This window comes from Dryobates pubescens, chromosome 11, assembly GCF_014839835.1.
Source record: "Dryobates pubescens isolate bDryPub1 chromosome 11, bDryPub1.pri, whole genome shotgun sequence".
Lineage (NCBI taxonomy): Eukaryota > Metazoa > Chordata > Aves > Piciformes > Picidae > Dryobates > Dryobates pubescens.
Window position 1 is genome coordinate 19613408 of NC_071622.1, and position 21617 is coordinate 19635024.

Genomic DNA, 21617 nt, shown 5'->3' on the forward strand with positions numbered 1-21617 from the left:
ACACAAAGTGTAGGGACACAGGGTAATGGAACAGGCAGAACCAGGAATGTAATTGAGAACAAAAGAAGGCACAAGCATTGTTTTCAAGGGAAATTACTCGAAAAGGAAAAAAGAAAGAGAGGTGCCAGTGTAGGGCCAGCCAGATCTTAATTTCTGTAAATGGTCGCTTAGGTGAGATCTTCTCATATGAAGGATGTGTGGTTAAAGAATGAATACAATGAAGTGGGAGAGAAGATGTACTGGGTGGATGGGAAGGAGAACAGACCCATGTATGAGATGGCCTTTTTTGCAGCACCTTCACTGTTTGTGTTTAAAAGGTTTGTGAACTGGTCATGGACCAAGAATCATTCTCATTCATACTTACCTGCTAACCTCTGTTTGTAATTGAAAAGCCAGAGGATCTTGAAACCTCAGTCATGTGTTTAGTAACCTATGATTTGTTCAACCCCTGGTTCTTTTGCACTCTGGGAGATGAACACAGTCTGATCACATCTGTGAGCTAAAATAGCACTCAGAAGAACAGTATTTTGATGTTGATTTTGATGAGAATTCCTGCTAAAGACTGCAAAGGCTAAAGGATAGAGCGACACAATGAAAAAGTGATTACCCACAGTAGAGGATAGCACAGTAGATGTGCTGGAAAATAGGGCTATTGTAGTGGAATTGGTCTTGATTCTGCAGGCCACTTGATGATGTTCCTAAGCCATTTCTTAATTGGGCTAAGCAGGAAAAGAACAGAGCTAAATTCTTTTGTTAAAATTTCAATGAGCCCCCAAACTTGTAAACAGTGGTTAAGTATTCTGCCTCATATTATTAAGTGTTTGTAATCTACCCAATTATGCATAAGATAGAAAAAGGAATATAGAACTGATGTACTTTCAGTCACAATATTAATATGTCTAGCATAGCATGAATCTGTATTCAATCAATGGGAAGTATGTGTGTTGAAGCTTGTAAGTTAAATGGCAAGTCTCTCATGTAACACCTCAGGATGTGTATGATAAATAATTTAGAGAGGAATGCAAGCAAATGGAAATTGCCTTTTGCCTAAAAATAGGAAAATTTCTGCCTAGATAAGCTATTCAGTTAGCAAGGTAATAACTATATAGCAGATGGAGAATAGGTTAAAAATATGCATGAATCATGTTATGTAATACTTACTTATGTGTTTTAAACCTTTTTTCTGGTTATTTGGTGGCATTCATCAAACCAGATTTGTAAAAACAATAGGTAGAGTGAAGCTGCAGAAGCCCTGAACCTCATGCAGTACTTCAGGACTACTATAGCTATTGTGATTTTCTGCAGTGTTTGTTGGGTAGTTTGATAAACAATTTGGTGACAGTGTATCTATTATACCAAGAGGGGTTGGCTACTGTCCTAGCCTTACAGATGTGGCTGGCAGCTCTGTTTATTCCACTAGTATTTGAGCCACTTAAAGAAAGAGTCTCTTATGTTGCATAAGGAGTATTATGTAGTGTCATAGTAGAAATAAACAATTGAAGTTGCATTCTCTTTTACATGTGAGTTATCCTGATGATATCAGTTTTCATTACAAAAAGGAGATGTATACCTAAATGTATAACTAATATCAAAGTATTGAAATTAATCATAGTGCCATTGAAAAGCAAATCATAGTAGGGGAACTTCCTATGTCAGTTATTGTTTTAAAAATATCCAGCCAGTTTCTGCTAGTCTGTGGATGCCTGTAGTTTAGATCTAGTTTTGTGTTACTCAAACACATTTCACATGAGGTTATGTATGAAATTTCAGGTATTCTGAGTATCTGAAACAAGCTAGCTGTGCCCATCTTTTAATTCATCAAAACTGTAATGTATTCTACTGGGAACTATGATATACTAGTGTGCACAGTACCACCAAGATTCAGTTTCGGAGATTGTTCCTTACAGTGTGTTAAACTTCTTTTGTTTTAATTCTGCTGCTTTTTCCTCTTTGTGTTGCTTTGCATTTGTTTGCTTTCTTTTGACTTAATGAGGTGCTTAGGTAAACTTAATCACAACATGGCTGGTATCAAACATGAATCCAAGCTTTTATGTTTTGCCCTATACTGGAGGTGCATGAGCAGTTGCTTGGCCTGTGTCAAAGTATACTTACTGCAATCAAAATCTGAAATTCCTTAAAGAGACTAGAAAAAACCAAAAACAATCTTAAATTGCTTTCTTTTTAAATTCAGTCCTTATTACTATGATTTTTTTGCACCCAGGAAGAAACCCCAGATATCTTAAGTCATCTCTCTTTCTGTGTATCAAACCCCATACATCTCCAAACTCATGCCTATATGAAAATGCTTATCAAATATCCCCATCCTTCCAAGTGGGGGGGGGAAAGATAGGAATAGGAATCCAAGTCTATTAGGTAGAAAAAGATCTATAATCACATGGTCTGTTGTAAGTGTACTATTTCTAAGAATAGGAATAGCATTAAATCATCAAAGTAACCGAACAAAAAATGTAAGAGGAGTGAGGTGGATGCCAAAAAATGAGATGGATATCAGTAACAGAATAAGCAAATACAGTAATAAGAATAATGCACAAGATCATCTGGTTTTGTTGTTGTTAAAGTGTGCATATTAATATGTTCTAGAGCTTTTAACTATCCTTAAACAACTGCAGAGGTTTGCTCTCATACTACAGCATTTTGCTAAAAAAAATTCCTTGTCAAATTTTTGTGAATGCTTTTTAATCCTGAGAATTGAAACATCGAAGTAGTTAAAAGATTTTAACTGAATTACACTTTTTTGCAGAATGATCAAGAGTCAGCCTCAGGAATATAGTTTTATTCCTCGAACATGGATCTTCCCTGCAGAGTACACACAGTTTCAGAACTATGTGAAAGAACTGAAGAAGAAACGTAGACAGAAGACTTTCATAGTCAAACCAGCTAATGGTGCAATGGGGCATGGGTAAGCTGTGCATTAACTTCAGATGAAATCCAATGCTATTTACAACAGTAACAGAAGCTCTGCATTAGTAAGAAGATTGTGTTCACTTAACAAACAGAAATAACTATAATATAAAGCTAAATCGAAGTGGTGTTTTAATGTTGCTCTGCGTGTTAGCATAATTACAGAATGAATTCTCTGTTAATATTATTTTCATTGTTGATATGTGGGGATTGGAACAGCAATAGCAGATGAAACAAACAAAGGAGACTCTGTGCAAGTAAGCTCAAAGCCTTGGAATATGGTATAAAGACAATTTACTATCCAAGGCAGACCTGACCTTGCAGATAAGAAAGTAGAAACAACTTAGACTAGTGTAGGAGCAAGAGTGTTATCTTTACCCATATATTATGTCAATGTTAGAATAAGCTAATTGACACAGCTCTGGTCTTTGTAACTTTTATGTGTTACATCACTGATCTTTGGGCAGGTATATAAGGCCCTCAGATGCTCTAAGTAAATGTCTTCAATTATCACATTGGAGTCCGTGACCAATCCGCCGTTTGAAATGGCGCCGGAATAAGGGACTTGAGTTTTCTTGGGGATCCCTCCAGGCAAGACCCCTGAAAGGAAGGGAACTGATGGTGGAGCACAGCTGAACTGAGACAGAGGTGTTGAAAGGAAACACAAATACATGCATGTTGCAATCTCCTCCTTGCTGTTCAAGAGGTGAGCAGCTGTGAACTATGTGGAATCAATTAATGCAAGAAAAGAAAAATATTTTGAGCATTTTTAGAGATGTTGTTAACGACCAGGGGAAAAGTATGGCTCGGGAGCAGAAATCTGTCCTGGAAGCCTTTCAGAAAATCTTTAAGCAACATGAAAAATCTATCAGTACCTCTGCTTTTCAGCAGATGCTCTTTTCAGCTATTAAGCACCACTTCTCTAGCACTGGAAGGACAGTGTATGATCCAAGGATCTGGGATAAGATCAGAGCTAAGTTTTGGGACTATGCTAAGAAGAATAGGATTGGAGAGATTAAATCAACGTCTGATGGCTGCAGCTGCCTTGGAGAAGCAAGTGGGAAAAATTGATTGCCAAAGAGTTTTGTGTGCCTTAAGAAATCATGCTGTGACCGATGTGCTGACAGCCTGCGTGCATCAACATCCAGAGAGAGACTTTGGCAGCAGAGGCTTTTGCAGCTTCTCCCTCAGCCTTTGGTGTTTCGAACAGCGCGGCAAGCAGCACGGAGCCGGGAAAGACAAGGGCTCCTGCTCTGGCCGTTTCAAGCCTTAGCGCGGTGGTGCCAGCCCAGCAGAAGAGGTGAGCAGTGGCTGCAAAGCCCCTCCCGTTGCCCAGGAGGCGGCAGGGACTCCGGTAGCTTTCGTACATCAGCAGCAGAGGTGGCTACCAGCCCTTGATTATTTAAAGAAACACTACTCTATTTTTCATCACCAAGAAACTAGTGGAAAGGCAACTTCGGAGTAGAAAGCAGCTTTTCCCCCCACCTTCACGCCCCTCCTTCTCTATCTGTAATTGCTTTCTCCCTTGCTTGCAGTTTTTTGTAGCTTTGCAGAAGCTGTACATAAGATTTAAAGTAACAGGGCTAAGTTCTGTTAAGAAAGATATTTCAGCGTTTTGTAGATGCAAATCTGATATGGATAATTATTTTAGCATTCATTGCTGATTATAAGGAATCTTGGAGATTTTATGTTTGTAATAGCTACATTTTATGGTAAAGATACAGAATAATGAGTGTTTATAAGCATTTAGTAATTACAATAAGGTATGTCATGTAATAAGTAATAATAGTAAGTGATTAAAATAAATGTGATAAGCATATGATAATTATATACTATTATAATTAGTGGTTAATTATAATAAATATGGTAATTAATAATATATAAGTGATAATGGGTAACTTTCAGTAGAATAAGTTATTCTACGAGTTCGGAGCCTAAGTTTTTCTTCTGGTTCAAACCTTTTTGCTTGTTACAGCATTTCAAAAGAGCTCTATGTAATACATAATATGCAATATAAGAATGGATTATAGTAAGTACGTTTTCAATTTAAAAAAAGGTGTGCTTTAGGTAATGTGACATCTTTTTCTATTCCTTTTTTTAGGGATTAATTTGATGATTTAATTTTATCTTAGTTCTTTAAGTTTTTCAGGGATTTTTGTTATTAAGCATAAGTTAGGAGTTTGATATATAGATATTAAATTTTTAAAAATTTTATTTGTATTCACAATTGCATTAAGATAAGAATTATCCAAAAAAAAGGGAGAATTTTTGATACATCAAACAGAAGTTTAGCCTAGGAAAAGAAAAAGTCTAGGATAGGGATGCATATGTTATCACCTACAGGCTTTAGTGATACCAGCAAGTGAAAACCAACCCATGTCATGACCTGGAAATATCAATTTTGCAACTCAGTGCTGCAGTCATCTCAGCAGAAGACAGCACAAGAATCAAAGGATGTGACGACCAGCAGTGCCCCTGAAGCTGAAAATCAGCACACCTAAGACTGACCACAATGACTGCCATGATAAAGTGAGATCAAGAGCATCAATCTGAGATTGATTGCATGAGAATGTCACCAGAAAACATCTGAATTAGGACTGAATATCATGATGGCTTAATTGTCATGTAATCAGGAAATATGTTTGCACAGATTTATATGTTAACTCGCCAGAATGTCATAGTTAAGTAATAATGTCAAAATGGATTATAGCACAAAAGACATTTTCATTCTATGTTATAAAAACAAAAAGGGGGAGTTCAGGTATTATGTCACAAGAAAAAGTAGTCAAAGTATGGTGATGTTCTCAAATTTTCATTTTATATGTGGTTTTGGGTGTGGTTTAACAAAATTTATGGAGGATAAAAATTTTGGAGGCTTTAGTTGGGAGAAATTTGAAAGAAAAAACATTAGGCTAAAGGTCGGAACAACTACAAGGACTGAGCACCTGCGCTTAGCTGAATTAGAGCCTCAAGAGATCAGTATGTTAGGATCAGTAAAAATGGATTATTGTGTTATGTTAATGCTACATTGGACAGAACCATGAATATTCAGGATGTCACTCTGGCAGGGAAGCAGTACAGAAACTACAGTGCATGGTGTAATCAGACCGATTTCATACCAGTGAAGGGGCCTTCTCACCCTCGCTGTCTGCCTGCAGGTATTTTCTTTATCTGTAAGGATAGAGCCTGGCCAGCACTACTCTCATGGATCAAGGACGGACCTTGCAGTCTTGGGCATTTGACCATGTTGACACCAAACACTTCTATGATTTTTAACCATCTTAGGAAAAGGCAGGAGCGTAGCATTCATGTCTTTGAAGCAGATTGTGATGACAACATTAATTTTGGGGAAACAGGAAAAATGGTGATGACATCTCTCTTTTCTCCAGGAGTGGCAGCGGCTAAGGCCCTGGGCACTCTAAGCAAAATGGGAAGTTGGTTAGCAAAAGAGGATAATGCCTCCTCCCTTGCCTTGAAAGAACTCCTGTTAGATGTGGATTCTGTTCGACACGCTACTTTGCAGAATAGAGCAGCGATAGACTTTTTGTTGTTAGTGCAGGGTCATGGTTGTCAAGAGTTTGAAGGACTGCGTTGTATGAATTTGTCTGATCACTCAGTGTCTATCCATGCAAGCTTTGAAAGCCTGCAAAAGGGTGTTGAGAAACTGAAACAAGATGATGGGTTTGGATGGTTCGGTGAACGGTTTGAAGGATTAGCAGGATGGACTCAGAGAATGCTGAAGATTGGTCTGATGTGTTTGATGGTTTTTGTTTGTATCTTGATTTGTGTTCCCTGTATGCTACAGTGCATTCAAGGCATGGTAACTCGCACAGTTAATCGAGTCTTCTTTATTAATAGAAAAGGGGGAGCTGTGGGGATTGGAACAGCAATAGCAGATGAAACAAAGGAGACTCTCTGCAAGTAAGCTCAAAGCCTTGGAATGCAATATAATGACAATTTACTATCCAAGACAGTCCTGACCTTGCAGATAAGAAAGTAGAAACAATTTAGACTAGTGAAAGGAATGCATGTTTGTTATTCTAGTATAGGAGCAAGAGTGTTATCTTTACCCATATATTATGTCACTATTAGAATAAGCTAATTGACACAGCTCTGGTCTTTGTAACTTTCATGCGTTACATCACCGATCTTCGGGCAGGTATGTAAGGCCCTCAGATGCTCTAAATAAATGCCTTCAATTATCACATTGGAGTCCATGACCAATCCGCTGTGTCAGTTGATTTATCTAAAAAGAAAAAAAAAAGTTTTTTTTTTAACCTGTTGTGCTTAGGTTCAGAAGGTGAGATTGTACTGGGCACAAATGACTGGGTTACAGTGGCTGGGAGCTGCCGGTGTGCTGTGTGTAAGGGAGTGTTAAGATCTTCCACAGCTCTGAGACCAGCCCAACCGCTCCATTGCATGCCAAAACTACAGCTAGTCAAAGAAGCACAGCCATGAGGTGCAGGAGAAACAAAGAAGAGGCTGTTTGGGATGTAGCTGGAAGTGCACTCTTGGAAGGAGGGAGCAACCAGCTGCAGGAGGGACACCTATGAAGAGACCTATGCAGTTATGTTGAAACAGTGTTAGTTGTTAGGGCTGCACAATAAAAAGAAAATGAGATAAATATTGCAATTTGATTCTTAACTCTGTTCTTGTTTTTAGATATTTCAATTTTAGCTTTATTACTTTTAATATAAATTTGGCTTATACAATGCAGCAGGGCTCTTAAGTTATTACAAATATATCAGAATTACTGTAAAAGTAAAGCCCCCAAACTTTTCATTTCCTTGTGTTTCAGTTCTTTCTGATGACAAAGATAAGCTGAAGGGAAATGCAGCATCATAATTCAGAGAAATTCCTGGAAAGTACTTCAATATATTGGAAGTATTCAGGACCAGAAGACTGAAATGTGTCATAAACAGTAGAGTAAGATTAGGGCATAAAAGCTAAGGGAATTCAGAGTTAATAATTATGCACTGAAAATCTGTGTAGTTAGGGACTAACTGCTTGTTGTCTGTATGTAAACCAGTTTTCATCCTGATGTGGGCAAGCTGGAGTACAGAAATAATGAACTTAATCTATGCCATACTTAGTTGTACTGTTCAGTGTCCTGCTCTGCAAACATCATCATTAAGTCAAGTGAGCACTGAAAGTTCCTTGCAGCCTGTACCTTGGGCAGCAGTTGTGACAAAGACTGAAAGCCTATTTTTAGAGCTGCAGGGGGAATAATGACAGAAGCCGAAGACTGCGCGTTCTGCCAAACAATTTCTAAGTGTAGTGGGAACCCATTATTACAAATTGGTGAATCAAAGGAAGCAGAAAGTTATTTTGAAATGGCTTATTGCCTTTTTTCATCCAGTGAAGCACCATGTATGTGAATGGAGCCTTTTCTCTACCCTGCAAATCAGTTCTGTAAGTCTTTTTTTCCAGGTAGACTTCAGCCTAACTACTTTGCTGGGTGATCGTGAAAATCTGTTTTGAAGAATAATGTCCATATTTTTAAAATGACCTTTGTTTTTACCAGGATCTCTTTAATAAGAAATGGAGAAAAGTTACAAGCTCAGGATCACTTGATTGTTCAGGAATATCTTGACAAACCATTTCTTATGGAAGGCTACAAGTTTGATTTACGTGTCTATATTCTCATAACATCCTGTGATCCATTAAAAGTATTTTTATATCATGATGGACTCGTAAGAATGGGCACAGAAAAGTATCATCCTCCCAGTGACTCAAATTTGGTAAGTTGGAGTTCATTCCAATTTATGAATGTAGACATTTACCTATGCAGTGTTTGGAGGATGTAAAATAAAAGAGGTTGTGATGAGATTTAATTTCATACTTGATATTCTACTGGAACTTTTGTATTGTCATTGAAGAGAAAAAATGAAAAGGAAAGATACTTAACTCATGCTTTTCTACCAAAATCAGAAATGTAGCCATATTACTGCTGATGGATAAAAATGTAATATAATTTTTTGTGTATGTATACTAAAGACTTTAAATATTTCCTAAGAGAAAGCAGATGATGTCTATTTTTGGCATTCAACTTGAAAAAAATGGAAGAAGATCACTTCAAGAATAGTTACATTGCTTTTATATTTATCTGATTCAGTATTGGGTGGGGGATGATATTAGGTTTATCTCCTGTTTAACATCCTTGAAGTTTAGAGCTTCTGCTGAGTGCCGTTGTATTGGGAACCTGTGCAGAAAACAGCACAATAGCAGTGCATGAATGTGACGGAGGGTTGCCTGTGAACTTGTAGAGAACCAAGAAGTGGTAAGGGACATGATGAGGTTTTGTGGCACTTTAATCCTCCTGTTCAATGTATAGCACCTTGCTGTTTGGAGAGGTGTAAACCTTCTCTTCTGGCACTGACCAAAGTGCGAATTTCTGGTAAGAAGTAGATTTGAAGCACTGGGAGGCATCAGTAGACTGAGTTTCTTATACCTCACTCTGTACCTTATTGCTGCTGTGTCTTTCCTTTTCCATACTATATACTTTTCAAGCTGCTTCTATGTAAATGTGCAACAGACAACAGATGGAGAGCTTTTTTCCCCACTTGTCACCTAAAATTATGTCTACTTTAAGTGCACTTCTAAAGAATGCAAGTATAATTTGGAGTCCAGTAAAAAATGGTGTATTTGGAAAAGTTCCAATATTATATTTGGAATAGTTTGTTTGAAATTTTAAAAAAATTGTTTAATTAGCAGCCCTGAGAATATACTCTTGAGTAGATAAACAGAACAAACAGTTGTTTCTGTGTTCACAGCTGTTTGCATTGTAGTTTGCCTATCGTATGAAATAACCTGGCGTATCATCAATGACATTGTTCTTTGGATGACATTGTTCTAGAAAAGTTCTCACTGAAGAGTAATCCAGATTTTTAACAAAACACTTTCATTAGTTTGTCATTGGAGAAATAATGCTTTTGTTTGCAATAATTTGAATTTCATGGAAAGATGACAGAATCACTCAAAACCAATACGTTTCAGAATGATTCTCAAAGCTATAATTGGAAGCCATGGAAGAAATTAATTGCTTGTAGTGCTAATGCAATATATTGTTAATTAGGCTGCAATTAAATTAATTGTTTTGTTTTTTTAAAATTTTGGTAATTTTTTTATACATAAGTGCAGTAAGATAAATGACAGCAGAAGGCTTGTGTTGTTTATTGGCTGTCTTATCAAAAAGAAATTAGAACAGAAGGCTTATGGTCAAAGTATCAACTACACTCAAGTAAGGAATCAAACATGACAGAATTGTCACTGTGATGAGGACAGTCATTGTGCTAGTCAGTGGAAAGTGAAGTTAATATCTGTCCTGGGAGATAATGTAAACATATAAACCATGATTTATAAGTTGGCACTGAAAAGATTTGGGTTTTGTTTTTGTTTTTTTTAAACACAAGTGATAATGTGAATATGTTGCTGGTGACATTTTGCTCCATAAAGGAGCTATAATACTCATTTATGTTATGTGTATCTTGAAATTTATCTCCCTTTGAATGTATGGCTACCAGCCAGAAAAAAATGAGCAGTTTTGGCAGATATCAACATGGCAGATGAGTTTATATGTAAAAGATATTTTAAAGCATCTCTATAGGGAGAACGTCTCTCATAAATAATTACAGGGAAAACTGAAATGTGGGATTGTCTATGAAACAGATGCTAGTGTTTTTTAGCACTTTGAAAGTAGTGCTTCAAAATACCATCTTTATTGCTTGCTTCTTGTGGAATGTAACAATTCTGTAAGTTATGATAAGTCTTCTTCACATTTTTAGGCGGTCACTTACATACAGACCTGTAAAAAATGGCAGATATATTGCTTAACTAGATGTGGAATGGTAGATCAAGTGACTGTGTTTTTTATAAGGCTATAACATCCAGTAGATGAAATCTCTAGGAGTCAGAAACACTACATCAGCACATAGTGTACTTGCATATATCAAATGTTTGTGTATGTCATTATTGTTTTGACATATTTTTGTCCTTTAATTGTTTGGAATTGACCATTCTAGAGTTGTATTTGAGAGGGTTTTATTAATGTCATTTCTCTCTTTTAGAGTCAATTGTATATGCATCTGACTAACTACTCTGTCAATAAACATAATGAACACTTCGAACGCGATGAAACAGAAGACAAAGGAAGTAAACGCTCCATAAAATGGTTTACTGAGTTTCTAGAAACAAATAATCTTGATGTTTCCAAATTCTGGAGTGATATTTCAGTAAGATAAAACTAATATGCTTTTCTTTTTTTGATGTAGTCTTAGAAAATTAATTGCTTCTGCCATCCTCTTTACTGGAATCCAAATGATTTCTGAGACTTAATTAATCCAGATTCTCAGCAATGCATGCCATAAAGGACATACTGTCAGTGATTATTATGTTTTTCAAAATAAATTCAGAGTCTGATTATAAATGTAATGTTAACCTTTTTCTGAGGGACAAAAGCCCTTTCAAACAGTTATTCATGTAAGTAACATGATACAAAAGAACCATCCTATTGAAATTCTCAGAGACTTTTCTAGTGTATAAAGTGAATTTTATATCTGAAGAGTTTCAAAACTGTAATTTGCATATATCAGTGGACTTGAACATGTTCCACTGAAGTCAGCAGTTGTGTTACAGGTGTCTTTAGGTGAGGAATTGGCCTGCCATTGTTAGAGCTTGGACACCAGTTGTACGTATGATTCTGTTCATTGCAAATAATATTGCAAAATGAAATGGATGAAGAGTGAGTGCACTATACTGTAGTATTTGAGTTATCATATATCTAAAAGTGTGTATGTACTATGGAGAGTATAACAGTGTACTCTTCAGCTATGTAAAAACAAGTACTCTGCAGGAATAGTTTATTACACACCATTTATTTGCTAAATATTTTTAGTAGCTACTTTAGTGACATTTAAAAGATTAAAGTATGAAATATGTGAGTTCAATACATACTGTTGTCTTCTCTCCTGATGAGTTTTTCTGAAAAATATCCTTACAGGAGTTGGTAGTGAAGACTCTCATAGTTGCAGAGCCACATGTTCTTCACGCTTATCGCATGTGCAGGCCAGGGCAAGCACCAGGAAGTGACAGTGTCTGTTTTGAAGTCTTGGGATTTGATATTCTGCTGGACAGAAAACTAAAACCATGGCTACTAGAGGTAAACCTCTTTAAACAACTGTAAATTCTTAAGAGTAAAGTTAACTAAGCCCCAGCTGAACTCCTATCTATGTAAAAACCTTCAAAGAAAATCTGTGCATTGCAGAGGTACTGCTGTTGCATACATGGATGGTTCTTTTTCTGTGGCACCCATATGGAAGCACTGCCTTGCAGTGATTTTTGGAGACTCGTCTGAAGGTAATTGTTTCCCTGAGGGAGTGTTGCTTTTCTGATGTTTCTCAAAGTTTTAATAAAAATAAGGTGTTAATCTGGTTATTATTGTAGCACCACTGGGTGCTACATAGATTTCCTTCATGGGTATGGCAACTTTTGTTGAATGCATGGTCTTAATTTTCATTTTTTTTTGGCCCTCCTGTGGCTTTTAAAAACACCCACTTAAACAGAGGAAACGAAATCAGTATACTGTCACTATACTAGATCAACATGCTGTCAAACAGTTGACAGTGGATAGACTAGAAGTAATGCTTCTCCTTTCATACCTTAGTGGTACAGTTAACCCTAAGTGGTGCTTGCATACATTTTCAACCAGGAATATTTGGATTTTTCTATTATGTCTTTTAATGACACTATTAACATACAGATGGATTTCACCTATCTTTTTTTCAGATTGTCTTCTATCATTATGTTAACTGCTTGGGAGGCTCTACAGCTGGAGGAAAAAAAGCAAGATTATAAAAAATCTGTTGATTAACAATAATTCATGAATATGGTTTGGCTACTTGTAAGCAAAATATACACCATTAATTTACTGAATTACAACCTTGTTCTCAGGCTGTTAATACTGTCAACAATTGTTCTGTCATGCTTATTTCTCTCAGGGTTTCAGTATAGTTGTAATTACAAAAATAAAATTCTTTCACTGTTGCTATGCAGGCTATGCAGGCATATTTGGAGGCTTTGATGTGCTAACCAAAAGCAGCACATGACATGATCTTACTCTGTATTACATGGACATCTGTTTTTTGTTGAGCAAAGCTTACTATCCCTTTGGTTTAGCACTACACTTGCAGATTATCTTCTATAGGTTACCTGTAACTTGCATGTAAGTCTGTGTGGTTTACAGACTTAAGTTGGTCAGTGTAATACATTTCATCCAGCCTTGTAGCAATGACAGACCTCTTCTATGAGAGATGGTGAGTCTACCTGTGTAGTGAATGTGTTTTGAAGGGCAGCTCTCTATCTCCTTGGATGTTTTGTTTCACTATGGAGATTTTTAGAGGATTTACTAATTGCTGGCAATGGGTATCAGAGGAGAATCAAACTATCCCATACTGTCTCCTAAAGTAGTAAAGGCTTCTGTGGTATTTTGAATTGCTGGAGGACACTTCGGGACTTGGAGGTGTGAGCCAGGCTGTTGGTGGGAGATTTTTTGTGTGGCGTGGTATTTTTTTTAATTTAAATTAATACTAAATCTGATTATTTCTTTTCCTGCTTTTGGTGATACAGGCATCCTTCATCTTACTTTGCCAGACACTGAACTGAACTAGCAGGAATTGCAACCTTTGAAACACTTAGTGATTCATAGTAATCCAGTATCTGTACTCATCCACTCATTTTTACTGTTCTTGTTTGTGTTTTTTGCAGTGCTGTCAGTAAAAAGAGATAGTATGTAAATGTTTGCACAATGTATGTATACTGCATGTAGTGTAGAAAAGATCAAATATGCAGTGTACATACATACATTATAAATACTGAGTATATATGCATACTGCATATATATATATGTACAGTATATATGTATATCTATATATAATTAATTTTTTTCCCCTCAAACAGTTCTGGCTTCTTCCCCAGTTTTCTGCTCTTAATCTCTTTCCACTATTTCCCTTTTGCTAAAACCCCCTTAGGGAAGTGAATCATTCTTTCTAACAGTGGTAACAACTTCTAATCACAAGGCCCTGAATGTTCCCAGTGTTGTGGGAGAATTGCCAAAACAGGATTAGGATGGCAAGATTCTAGTTTCATGTTTCCTTAACTCATGTAGTTTTTCTGTTATAATGATAGCTTAATAAACCATTATACAAAATAAATTGTGCAACACTATAAAGACTGCGTTCCTGAGATGACTTTTGCTTTAATGTGATGTAGCTCTCCTGCTCCTTGATGCTACTGAACTTCCGGAACCTTCTACTGAAGTGAGGGCTGTGGGAAATGCACGATTGCCATCTTGTGGCACTACAAGTTTCTGGCAAGATGCTCTGCAGCCCAAGCAGCCTGCATCCTTTCTGAATAGCAACAACTACCTAGATCTCCCTTTGGTTCCCAGAAAATCCAGTTTTACCCTTTTTGACCAAAAATTCCAATCTAGATTATTTTATGTATATAGGAAAAAAATCATACAGTTGAAGTTCTTTGATGGACAGCAGACTTGTTCAACCTCACTGTATCCAGCTGGGATCACAAAGTTGTAGTCATAGGAGAGAAAGATTACATTTTAGTAACTGCCTCAAATGCAGGGTACCCAACTTATCTTGTGATTTATGTGGGTGAGAGAAAAATCACCTTATATACACATACACAGATTTATTATTTAGTGTAAATGAACTAGCAAAATCTATTTAAAAAAATTGTTGTCAGGCCAGTTAAAATGACTTTGGACCTCATAGGCCAAAGTATCCAATTATTACTAATTGCTGTTAATAAAGTAGGTAAAGCTCACGTACATGAGCTTCCTGCTACATACTACTTTTTCTTGTGCTATGCTTACCTTGCCTGTGCCCTCGGAGATCCAAAGGCCAACAAGGAGCGTGAGAGGTCTGCTCCAAAGAAAGATGGGTAGGTTGTTATAGCAAAGTGTCAGTGTCTTGTATTCTTCACCAGGAAGATATTAAAGGTTTCTTCCTTGTTGCTCTTAGCTTCACTTAAAAGTTGTTTTTGTTCATTTGTTGCTGCTGTCCACTTACTGGCTGTTTATTCTCTGGTCATCAGTTTCACATTGTCTCCAAGTTTTACTTTGGTTTAAGCTTCCTTACATTTTCTTGTGCTGTTTCATAAGGTTGCATTCCTGTAGTGAACACTAGTTGGCTATCATGATTGGTGTATATTTCCAGGTCTCTGGATTTTTCAAGGCTTTCATTATCATCATTGGCTTATACTTCTGGGGCCCCTCATACAATTTTGGTTTTGTCAATGATCTTCAAGATGTGCCTTCCTGATGAAATTACTAATGTTAGATTAACACAGTGTAGTTGTGTATATCCCAGCTGTTGGGTCACTGAATTCTAAATATCTCTCAGCCAACAGAGACATATGCTTTGGTAACCAGTTAGTCACCTATTGTGACTGTATCACTGGTACTTTATCATGATTGCTTCACTACTGTGAAGGTTAGAAATGAGTGATTAGAATGAACTTCCTGATTGTCTCTAATCAAAGAATTGCTCAGTGATAGCCACTAACAGCAATCTGTGTAATAGAACTTTTATTAATTTCCCATAGGCTTATAAATTTCTTTTGCTTTTTGAATTCTATTGTTATCAGTCTCAGAAACTTTATTAAATAGTAAAGGCTGAGATCTTTTCCAAAACATTCATGCTGTCCTACAGATTGAACTGAGATTAAATCCCTTCTATTGAAAGGATGTAATATTGTATTAAATCAATTTTAGGTATATAGAGTCATTCATGTGATCTCTCTTTGTATTTCAAAGTTCTTTTCAATAAGTCTGTGTGACAGATAGTGGAAATTTTCTTCTTCTACTCCATACTAATAGCCTGCAGCAAGAGGAGGTGAGAATATGCTCTATGACTATTTTGGTAAAGAGGTGAAATGCCAAGCTGTAATTTGGCCCATGTCTCGGTGAAGAATTAAATAGTGTACCTTACAAATTGTCAGGGTTTAATTACTGTAAAATCAGAATCTTTTGCAAATGTAACTGGATAGGAGCCTTCACAGGAGATACTGCAATTCATGCTTTGTAATTTCAGCATCACAGATAGGAAGTCCTTTATGACGAGTACATAATTACAGAATACACTGAGCTACACAATTGCTGTGAAATTTTAATTATGAAACTAAAGTTAAAGATTTCAGTTGGAGGAATTAAAAAGTTATGTGGACAATTCAGTTCTTTAGCTATTGAAAGGACACAGAAAGTAAAGAAGCTAAAGTATTATCACAATTAAAGCAGATATTTGGTATATAAAACTGTGATATTGTAAAAATGCTAGATGTGGGAAACATTATGTCCCGGGGTCTTTATAAATGAGTACTATATTTGTTTATAAAGCAGTTTTTCTTTTCTGTGCATTGTTTTATGCAACAGATTAGAAAATTTGAAGTTTTGAAGATAGTTTGTCCAAAGAAGCCTGATAAACAACACTGCCAGAACTCCAAAATTTATGTTATAAAATCTGTCATGAGCAGTTCAACAAGTTAGCTGCTAGTTTAAGAGCAGTACCGCTCATGGAACTAGATTCAACTAGATCAAACGTGTTACAGTATTCCTTCAGTGAATTCCCAGATAGTCTATAATATGAAAACACTCTTAAGGAAGAAGGCATTAGTTACCTCTGAGGAAAAACTGAGTGGAGTGCTGAAAATGTATTGTGTGGTGAGACTGTAAGATGCTGTGGTAGCCAATTTAGTTAGTTGTGCTGTTTGCAGAGCATATGAGAGAACATGCTGTGTCTGTGCTCAGGAGATCAGATTTTGGTTTTTCTTTTTTTTTTTTTTTCCCTTCCCCCTGGCATTGAAGTGAATTTTTCTGCTCTGAAAATCCTATTTCTGGATTAAACCCTTTGCAACTTAATTATGATGTCTTGCAGGTTGACCTCAAAAGTATGAGTGGTTTTGCACATCAGTGCCATATGCAGTGGGTTCAGGTTATGAAGCTTCAGATAGCAGTGCTGCATGAAGATATATTCCCTGGTTTTATACTTCCCACAATTCCATCTGCCCTTTTTGATAAGTAAGCCTTGGTTAAAGGGCAGCTGTCAAGACTGCTGCCTCTTGGAGTTCCCATTATGAGAAGGGAGATGCATGGAATAGTTCAAGAGAGTTAAAAAGGAAAGTTTTTTAGTGAAGCATTCACTTGAAGCATACACATAGTATGGAGTAGCTAGTGAAATTTAAATTCACACCTGCTTTCTAGGTGTTAACTTTCTGATTACCTACTTGCTTACGTTTTATTTGGATCTGCCTCTGCTGCTCCCGGAAATATTTTGTACCAAGCCAAGTTGGCAATAGCTATCCAGAACTGCATTCCAGAACTGGATGATTATTTTTACTGCCCCTCTGGTTGCTCTTCAGAACTGAGGTCACAAGGGTATTGGGATTTCAGACAATAGTCATGAATAGTATGTCAAAAAATTGAGGAAGCAGGTGAAACAGTAATGCTTCAGTTTTAACTATGAATGCCATAGCTTTCAGCCTCTTAAGTGACTGCAATAAAGTGACAGAAACCTTAGTGTCAAGTGATTATGAAATGTCTCATAATAGCACTTCAAATGCCTTCCTGTATCTTTCCTAATTCCACTTTAATTTTCTACTTAATAGACAGTGAGCATGGTTTTGTTTGTTCAGAAGTGCCAGATGTAGGGTTTTGGCAGAATTCTCCCTGTTGTTCAATTTATTTTACGCTTTCCATGGTGTTAATTCTCACTGGTGCTCGTCTAAGTAACACATATTGTAACATTTTTATTAACGCAGAATTCATGCCCAATATTATACTTCCAAGTTGTTGTAAATGAAGTTGCTGTAACTTGTTGTAAACCATATATAAATACAACATTGTGCAATTTGTATGCTTTCAAGTTGGATGCTTCAGTGCTGTGTAAGAATGTGTCTGTGCATCTCTGAGAATTCAGTACTGGACCAACATAGCATTTCATGTGTTCTGCTTGAGTCCTTGTGTCTAACTGAAGTCTCAGTGGATTTAAGGATTCCATGTACACAGCAAAATTAGAAATTAATTTGTTGGAAGTTTAAATAAATACATTTCTGTCCGCCTGGTTTTTAACACATGCGAAAACATTATCGCAAAGTAGAATACTGTTAGTTGCCACTTGTTCATAAGGGGTTAAAAAATCCAATATGTGGTGCAGAATATAATTTTGTTAATTTCCTAATATTTCTTCTGACTTAGAGCTTGATTTTATGTCTCTGTTTTCAGCACAGTGAGCTTTTTGCTCCATATTGGTCTTTCATGCATATGTTTATAAGAATTCATAAATCCATCCTTGATGAGACAAGATACCTCAAAATCAGAATATTTCCAACTTACTTCAGTTATCAGCTGTGTTTAATCAATGCAGCTGTAGTTAAAGTGTTTTGTTTTGTTTAAACTTCATGTCAAAAATGAGATGCAGTGCTTCTGTTGTCTTCTCAGCTGCCAGTATTCTCTAATGAAATGCTGGAGAATCAGATTTTAATTCTTGTGGTTTTTTTCTCAGAATGTTTATGCGTTTCCTCAGCTGAAAGTGGAACATTCACATTAAAAAAATAAAAGAAAAAGTATGTCAATAGTTGTTTGTCCTATCACTGTATATATATATAAAATAATGAGCCTTTGTGATGTGGTAGGAGATGAACAGGTCAGTCTGAGGATGTTGATCAATTAAATTTTTGGATGAGAGTCTTCAAACAAAGAATACGTTTACACTTCTTCCCTATTTCTGCTGATTATTTTTTTTTGGTGATTTTTCTTCTAACATCCGATCTCATTGCTGACTTTTCCTGCTTGTCTTCAAAACCAGCAAGCAAGCTGGTGGTTCACCAGCTGCAATAGCTCTGTGCCACAACTGCAGAGGCTCTTAAGATATTCTAATGTAGCTGAAGTGTTAAAACACGCTCTTAATGAGCCACTTTTGCCCTTTGCTTTGAACATACTAACTGTATCTCACTTCTTTTTTGCATGGGGCACAAGATACTTAGTTTTCAATTCTGAAATTCTTTAGCACCTGTCCCTTTTGTTACCAGCTCTGTTCATTCACTGTCAAGGCGAGATTCCTGCCTCTCATTAGCATCCATTGTTCATCTATAAATTTTTCTACCAGCCTGGAAGGTGTTCCTTGAAATGTTGACACAGCTTCTTCATTATCCCTCCTCAAAGCTTTCTGAAAACTCAAGTTCTTCAGCAGGGACTCTAAAGCTTGGCAATGGTTGTATTGTGATTGATTGAGGCTCCTGGCTGTTAAGTGTTTTAGTCTCACCGATTCCCAGTTGCATTTCCCTTTTTCCTCTATATTTGTGGTAACAGTTTTAATCTCTTATCTTGTATTAGGTTTATAAGCTGTTTGTTACTGAGATTATTAACTATTTTATGTTTTCACACTAGGTATAGCTTAGATCTTTAGTTGTATGTATAGCTTAGACCTTTAGTTGTTGCTGTAAAGTGTATCTAAATAGCTATTTAAGTGTACTTGAGAAGACCTTGAATTAGAGCATGTTTCTGTCCTTGCATATTTGTTACTTTTTAGAGAAGTATTTCAGACTGGGAACTTTGGAAAGAATTTAACTCTTCATGTTCTGGACTAATGTAGTATGGCATACAGTCTTTTATAATGTGTCTAACAGCACTTTTCATGGTAAATTTTCTGGTTGGAGCAACCAAGAATAGATTAGACTGGATTCACAGTGCTGCTACTTAATGGCATTCCTTTTAAGTGTCTGGATAACTTGGTGGTTGAAAGGTACATCTCCTGGCTCCCAGTATGTAGTCCAACCCCCACAGTATTTGGGGACTGGACTAGATGATGTTTGGAAATCCCTTCCAATCCAGACCATTCTATGATTCTGTGATAGTCAGTGCTCTGGTTTTTAAGACAAACAAACAAAAATGAGCTTCTAAACATGTTCACTTAATCACTGTTATAGTTGGAAAAAACAGTTTGTGCAAAGCCTGTAAAAATAGATGTATTCCCAGAAACCTGAAATCTCTCTCTCTCTCTTTCTCTCTCTCTCTCTCTCTCCCCCTCTCCCTCTTTTTTTTCCCTAGATTAATCGTGCCCCAAGTTTTGGAACTGATCAAAAAATAGACTATGATGTAAAAAAAGGTGTTCTGCTAAATGCATTAAAGCTTCTCAACATACGGTAAACTTGTCCTCTTTCCTTCAGCCCGTCTGTCTTTCCCTGTGGGGTTTTTTTTGGTGGGTTTTTGTTTGCTTGGGTGTTTTTGGTTTGGTTGATTTTTTAAAAATATATTTATTTATTTATTCAAATTTTAACTGCACCAGGACAAAATGAAGACTTTTTTCTCCTCTTCATATTTTCCAAAATGTAAATGTTTCCCCTGCTGTCAGTTTTGCTATTGAAATTAACCTAAGTTTATTTTTCTTTCTTGCCTGTGTGCTGGCACAAAATGAGTGCTAATACTAACTTTCAAACTTCTTGTTTTTAAATGATTCTTCTAGCAGGTGTGAAAGTGGGGATATGAGTGCAGTCATGGGCAGAAGCCATCCCCCTCTACAGGAAAACTTTGTAGTTGGAATATGTTGAAAAAACCCTACACTTCAGGAAAATAAATACAACCATGTTTGTACATTAAATTGTAGAGTAATTTCAGTATACCTTAAGGTGTGACAATATTATTGTGATAAAAGTTAATATTTTTTATGAAATCTGAATGAGTATTTCAGTTATGATTTTATATCATAAAGTGCACATGACTGACTGGAAAATACAGATGATATACTTGAGGTGATAGCACACTGGACTGACATATCTTAATATCATCTGTGTTTCAGGACAAGTGATAAAAGGAGAAATTTAGCTCAACAGAAGGCTGAAGCTCAAAAGAGACTGTATGGTCAAGGTTCAATGAAAAAACTGTTGCCAGGCTCCTCAGAGTGGGAGAAGCAGCGCCACACACTGGAAAGGAGAAAAGAAGAACTGGTAGGAAAGGAACAAAAATGTGCTGTTCATTGCCTGTGGCTTATGCTCTCTGTACTTTAATTGTCTTATTTTCTTGATTTGTAGAAGGAAAGACTTGCACAAGTACGTAAACAGATTTCCAAAGAGGAGCATGAAAATAGACACATGGGGAACTACAGGTAATTATTTTTGACTGTATTAGTAGGAAGTATTCAGTGCATTCTTTAGGAACAATGGAACCAAGTATTCATGCTGGATGATTATTTTCTACCAAAAATGTGTAGACATTTGTAGAAAATACACACCTGTAAAGGAGCTAATAAAGAGGTTTTTTCAGATTGTACCTTTTTTGATTCCAAATTTTTACACACACTTAGGAATTTACATGCCATCAGTCACTGTAGTCTTTGTGCAAGACGTTTGCTTGGAAGATATGATGGTTCACATTTATTGCATGAAGAGCCATGCCTGTCCATATGGACCTGTCCTATAATCACATGTGACAATTCCTGTCTCTTTGGGCAGACAGTACAGGAGTGCAACTATTCCCCTATGGAAAAATCTAATCCGGGTGTTCCCCTATAAAAAAACTGAATCTGAATGTTATCTATGAGTTTTGCCAAAAGTTCAGAAACTTTATTGGTACTTCCATTATTTTTGATAGAGTGGCGTTTGAAATATCGTATTCCTATTTCTGCACTTCGATT

General features: G+C 36.5%; 1 protein-coding gene across 3 annotated transcripts in view; it reads left to right on the forward strand.

The window, feature by feature from the left end:
- The window catches only part of TTLL7 (tubulin tyrosine ligase like 7), a 67516-nt gene that overhangs the window by 17074 nt on the left and 28825 nt on the right, over positions 1 to 21617 (forward strand). For all 3 annotated transcript variants that reach the window (XM_054165713.1, XM_054165715.1, XM_054165714.1), the window contains 7 exons: positions 2762 to 2920; positions 8447 to 8663; positions 10989 to 11153; positions 11921 to 12079; positions 20036 to 20130; positions 20784 to 20931; positions 21016 to 21089. In XM_054165713.1, the coding sequence (XP_054021688.1) occupies positions 2762 to 2920; positions 8447 to 8663; positions 10989 to 11153; positions 11921 to 12079; positions 20036 to 20130; positions 20784 to 20931; positions 21016 to 21089 (1017 nt within the window). The remainder of the gene's footprint in view (positions 1 to 2761; positions 2921 to 8446; positions 8664 to 10988; positions 11154 to 11920; positions 12080 to 20035; positions 20131 to 20783; positions 20932 to 21015; positions 21090 to 21617) is intronic.